This window comes from Trachurus trachurus, assembly GCF_905171665.1.
Source record: "Trachurus trachurus genome assembly, chromosome: 2".
Lineage (NCBI taxonomy): Eukaryota > Metazoa > Chordata > Actinopteri > Carangiformes > Carangidae > Trachurus > Trachurus trachurus.
In genome coordinates this window covers 8,793,689-8,799,688 of record NC_139914.1, presented here as the reverse complement: position 1 = coordinate 8,799,688, position 6,000 = coordinate 8,793,689, and the positions used below count along the sequence as shown (strand labels likewise).

The following is a 6,000-nucleotide window of genomic DNA, read 5'->3' as shown; positions in this document are numbered from 1 at the left end:
GGGACAGCCTGTCCACTTCATGCAGCTTTATAAAAGCTAAATAAATCAAATTACCGCCACTTCTTATGAACGAAACAAGTAGCATAAAATGTAAATACAGTTAAATAACAGTGGCTGCAGCCTCAAGAATATGCTAGGATGCTAAACCGCTATGTCAACACCAAATTAGTTACCGATAATTGCGTTCACCTGTGTGTCTACGGGAGCCCGTGAGCCATGTAACGTAACGCGAACTCCTCTGCAATCTTGCTCGTTTATCCTCCTCCAGTCCACAAAAACTGATTTTAATTAGCTGTGGTCACATCAGTACCTCTTAAGTGTTTTTACTTACCTGTCGGTGGCAGTGAACACACAGATAAAAGATCGGAGAGTTAGCTTTTAGCATTAGCCGCACCCATAGCAGGTGTGCTCGATTCAGGACACTTGCCGTGCTCGCCGGGCGGTGTTGGAAAGACAGTTTACTTTTTCTAATGTCACTCAGACTTTTACCTTCACTGTGTGTGAATTGTGATTAACAAATTCAATACAATAATATATAGAACGTCTCCGTTATTAGGGCCCAGGCAGCCTAAGCTTCCGGAAACATATTGTTTTCTTTTTCTAATTCTTTTTCTTAGGAAATCCTACTTCCCACACCTGCATAAAAAATCACCAAACTTTGCACAAAGGTCCAGTCAATAAGAATGTAAATTTAAAACTTTGAAAATTAATAACAAATCAACCGTACATGCTTCAGTTTTGCAACTTTCACCAAAATGTAGCCTCAATACTTGAGGAACTTTTGCACGATTAAATCAAGTGCAAATTATTTCCATCACTCCAACCATTTTTGCTCAGTTGACAAGCTTTAGGCTGTTTATGTTGGCATACAACTTTGGAAACCATGTGGAGGTAGCCTACAAGATATTTGTGTATGGCAAATTTCTGTTAATAGTGGCAAACTTTGGACGTGTTAAAACACAGCAAACAATACAATTAGGAATCAAACTTGGACTTCTTCATTAGATTATCTGCTTGCAGTTCTTTCGTCTGAGCTGTTCAAACACGTTGCAGCACTGAACAACTCACCGACAGTGCAGGAGCTGACTGGGACTGTGTTTTCACTTGTTATGCGTCATCATCCATGCATACAGCATCAGGCCAGCTGCTGTGCAACCCCCTGCTTAAAAACATCTAGTGTTTCATGATAGAGGCATTTTAGAGGCAACTGTAGGCCATGGGTTGCTTCCTATGCCAAGTTTTGCAAAACAACCTCTCCTGCTCACACAAACTGCACAGTGTTGCATGGTTAACATGAGTGTTGACATGATTTTTTACCATAAACAATTTCTTTAATATTTAAAATTGCATTTCAACAGGGAGCAACATGTTTTTGTTTCCTTTTATTGCTCTTCCTTAACCTTTCACACACACCTCTCATCAAGGACATTAGACTGAACAAAGCTCTATCTGCCAGTAGATAAGATGGCCTTGAAAATGGTAATAATTTATGAGCCTGTGAGAGAAGAAGAAACCAGACAGGCAAGGAAACAGACGAGATCAGTTCTCTCTGTTGCTTTTTTAGTCACAGAAGGCTGTGCATATTCTCATTTGTCCAGGTCACAGTATCTCAAAGGAAATCGAAAGCAACTGGACTTGATTATTTGTCATAACCAAGTTTATTTGTCATAACCAAGTCCAGTTGCTTTCGATTTAAAATTCCTTTGAGGTTTAGTCACATTAGTAACACATAGCTGCTTTATAAGATACCAAAAGTGCATAAGGAATAAAGCTCCCCTTATGCTATGTTAATGAGTATAAAATGTGCACATGTGGGTGTAAAAAAAGCAAAAAATCTATTGCATCTGCTTGGCAATAGGAATGGCTTCCATGCTCAGGATGTAGTCAGAGACGCAGCTTGGCATGTACGACAGCGGCAGCCAGAACAGCTTGGCGTCCCAGCCCGGCGAGTAGCGGGTCCGGGGCCTCACGGCAGAGATGGCGTGCTCCATGCAGCTGACCACCTTCATCAGATCGGCGTCGCTCATCTTGGCCACTTTGCCTTTCACTAGGGTTAATGCTAAAGGAGTGGAATAAATACAAAGATGAATTATGAATAAATGCATGAAGGAGGTAAAGTAAAGAGATGATCCAGAGTAGACTTACCGTTCTGTAGGTAATCTGGTCCGTAGTCATCTCTGACCTCCTGGGGCAGTTTCTCCCACAGCCCGGTGATACTTTTACTCAAGATACCGGCGTCTGTCACATTTGTTTTGAAGAAGCCCGGCTCAATGCACAGGACTCTGACCCCAAATGGTGCCATATTCAGCCTAACACAAGACAGTATCAAGTGTTACTGCTCAAAATGGAAATCTAAAATCAACATAGTGTCATGATGTGAGTTAATGTTTCACCTCAGGCTGTCATTGAAAGCCTCCACGCCGTATTTGGAGATGGTGTAGGGGCCGCCGGTGGGACTGATCCTCCCAAACACACTGGCCACGTTCACCACTCTCCCTGTGGCTTTCTTAATTAGCGGCAGGACGCTGAGGGTCACAGCAATCACTCCGTTCAGGTTCACGTCCAGCATGCCCTTGTAGTCGTCGATGGTCAGCCAGTCGCATGGTGCAGAGGGAGTGGCCACGCCGGCGTTGTTCACCACAGCCCATAAACCTGTGAGGACCACACAGATGGCAACCAGTCAATAACTCTTTTTTTTTCTTAATATTTAAATGTGCAGCTGGAAGGAATTCCAAGCTTGTTAATACTTGCAGTGCATGTACGTACCGCGCTGTCCCACCTCATTCTTAATCATGGCTGCAACTTTGGCGATGCTGTCCTTAGACCTGACATCCAGGTGTGTGGCGATCAGGTTGCCGGAGCAGGACTTCTTCAGATCCTCCTCTCCCTTCTCGGTGAAACACCCTGCGATCACTCTGAAGCCCTTCTTGTCCAGATGGCGGGCCAGGAGGTTGCCGAAGCCCGAGTCGCAGCCTGTGATGTAGACATACTTGCCGGCCTTGTCCGAAACCCGGGGCAACTCCCTGACCCAGCGGTACAGGTAGTAGAAAACAATCAGCCCCAGGAGGTACAGGTACATGACTGCTGGAACAGAGAGGGAAACAAGTATTCACCGCTGGATGTGAGCACCACTGATCTGAAACAGCCAGTATGTCGCAACAGATCATTGTGCAAGGTGATGATGCACAGAGTGATCCATTTTGAGGAATTTGTACTTTGAACATTTCTCTACTCTACTCTACTCTACTCTACTCTACTAAACATGTAAACAAAGGCTTCTGGTTGAAATACGATCAAATATAGGCTACTTATTAATTCTGTAACTACTAGTTAATTTATTCCATTTTTGGCCTTAATGTTCTGCATTTTTGTCATGATTTTGACTTCCAATCTCATCATTTTTGTTGTGCAAAACCTTTAATGTGTCTTTTTCTTCACAATTTTTTCCTGAACTTACATAATGTTACATTGAAGGACCAGAGAATGGAAACCTGAGCCTCCCACACTTGGTCATTTTGTAAAATAAAACTCAAGACTTACTTACATCACAAAATTAACCAACAACAAGTCCACTAACACATGAATACATTATTATAATTAAATGCATAGTACTATAACAGCATTTTTCCCCCTGCAAAATAAGTATTTTATTTTGGAAATGGGTACATTTTCATGCAATTAACCACTGTTGTGTAGCCTTTCAAAAATAAGAACTCATGAATGTTTCAATCTCATGCATTTTCAAACATGTGGTTATCTTGTTGAATTTTAAAGGGAGGGTACAGTAACAGTAACATCTGGCATGCATGTGAGTGCTTAAGTATCTGAAGTTTACTTTGAAATATTTTTTATCTTATATTCTAATGCTATTTATCTTATCCCAATACAAATTCAACTTCATTCAATTCAGAATAGCTTCCAGGCTTAAATGTTCCTTGAACTTCTAAAATGTCACAAAAAGACAAAACAAAGAAAAAACATCCCAGCTACAGTCAACTCCCTCATGACTCAAATTTGCATTTTTTCCTGAAAGAGCTGGATTTGAACTTGGCAGCGGATTCTTTAAAGTTAAGTTTGACCGGAGATTCTTCACCACACCACTCCAGCTTTGTTGTAAGTCCATATTAGAAATACTAATAATAAAATCATTCATATTGTTCTATACTGTAAGGTGAGCATGTAATGTATAAGCTTTTTATTATACAGTCAGTTCATTCTGTAGGTTCTGCAGACATAGGCCTAATACTTGACCTTAGATGTACTTTGACCACTTCTCTATCTCTATCAAGTTAAACTAAGCTGAAAGTATTTTTAGTAAGTTTTATTACATTACCAACTGACTGAGTGAACTATTCCACTAACTTAATTTCTCTCTGCCTCATTACATTACACAACTATCCACCCGCTACAGTGGTGAACTGGTCTCAAAGTGCAGACACAGTTTGACTAATCGATCAACAGATCATTGGTCAAGTCTCCTCTTTTCTAAGCTGCTGCACGCTGTGTATTTAAACCTGTGTGGTCTATGCTGTTGGTTATTGTATAGGACCTACTAAGATGGCGAAAGTCTCCTGATGAATTGAACAAAAAGAAAAAAGAAAGTAAAAGGTTAACGGTTCCGTGCTGAAGATATAAATCAACACGCTTAATTAAAAACAAATAGGCCTAGTTATTGATCATGAAGGCAGCGCTCGGCTGTCAGCTCCTACCTGTCGTAGGGAGTCTCCTCGCCGGTCTCAGCTGATCCTCAGACCGCTTCAGACCCACAGTGCAGCTGGAGCCAGAGGCGCCACCCACAGTTTAACCAAACACATGCCCCATGGGGGTGAGAGAGGGGGCACCTGCGCCACCCAGCGGCCAGACAGCTAACTACAGCTTGTTATTGTATAAGCACAAAAAGAAAAAGAAAGAAAGAAAGCAACACTATATAGGCTATTATTGACTCTTATATCGATATCTAATAGATGGTAAACATTAAAATAATTATATGTGACAAAATGTTTTACCTCTCTATACACTATGGGTCAAAAGTTTGGACACTTAGCCTACTACATTGTAGATTCAAACTAAAGACATCAAAACTATGAAATCACCACCTTTTGCTTTGATTAACACTTTTTGCACTTTTGATTCTGTCATCAGCTTCATCTGGACTGGTTTTCCAACAGTCTTGAAGAAGTTCCCAGGTGCTTTACCTTCACTCTGTCATCCAACTCATCTCAAACCATCTCAGCTTTTAATTTTAATTAACACTTTTGTGTTAATTATATAATTCCATATGTGTGCCTTCATAGTTTTGATGTCATTAGTATGAATCTCCAATGTTGAAGGTAATAGGCTACAATTAAAAAGTAATAAAAGAAAGCACTATATATATAGTAAATATAATGTATCAAGCTGAATGAATAAACATAAGAGGTGTGCACATTCCATTAGAGTCTATAACTATATAAGTACCACAGTGACAAAAGAAACTTAAGTGTAATCCCATAATCCGTGCAAAAAAAAAAAAAAAAAGTGCAAAAGGTGCAGCAGTGCAGTGGCCATGCTGGCTGTGTGAGGTATATGCAGTGTGTAGGGGGGAGAGGGACAAAAATGTGCAGCTGTTGTGTGTTGCAGCAATGCAAAGTCCAATCCACAGTTATTGTAATGATTGGGCGTGGTGTGTGATGGGGGCAAAGGCAGAGATTTTGCATCTGGTATCACTTTTACAAATAGAAAGCGAATGAAAAAATGAAGAGCTCAACGAATAACATCTGGAAGAATAACAGACATTTTGGCAAATGAGCTTCAAATGATAAACAATCAGAACCAAAACATCCTCTTCCTGCTCCTGCTTCACACAACAGGATGTGAAGTTGTGAACATATCCTGTCGTCGAAAGAAATCTCAAGAAGCCACTTCCTGGAGAAAGTGTCTGTGCCCCTCTGTCACAAAATAAAAGCAGATTTAATGCATAAAGTTGTCTGGTATGAGTGAAATAACCTCACTGAACTCCAG

At 40.7% G+C, this 6,000-nt stretch overlaps 1 protein-coding gene across 2 annotated transcripts; it reads right to left on the bottom strand.

Annotated features, from left to right (window-relative positions):
* Positions 1–1,367: 1,367 nt before the first annotated feature.
* LOC310996643 (retinol dehydrogenase 16-like) lies at positions 1,368–4,863 on the bottom strand. Of its 2 annotated transcripts, none has more exons than XM_083986075.1 (5): positions 4,710–4,863; positions 2,767–3,081; positions 2,394–2,652; positions 2,146–2,309; positions 1,368–2,059 (listed from the first exon to the last, which is right to left on the bottom strand). In XM_083986075.1, exons 2-5 carry the CDS (start codon positions 3,077–3,079, stop codon positions 1,836–1,838), a joined length of 960 nt encoding a protein of 319 aa, XP_083842201.1. In that variant the 5' UTR covers positions 3,080–3,081; positions 4,710–4,863; the 3' UTR covers positions 1,368–1,835. The 2 variants fall into 2 exon arrangements, with proteins under 2 accessions (XP_083842201.1, XP_083842202.1); XM_083986076.1 differs by having other exon boundaries at positions 2,767–3,084; positions 4,710–4,735.
* Between the last annotated feature and the right edge of the window lie 1,137 nt (positions 4,864–6,000).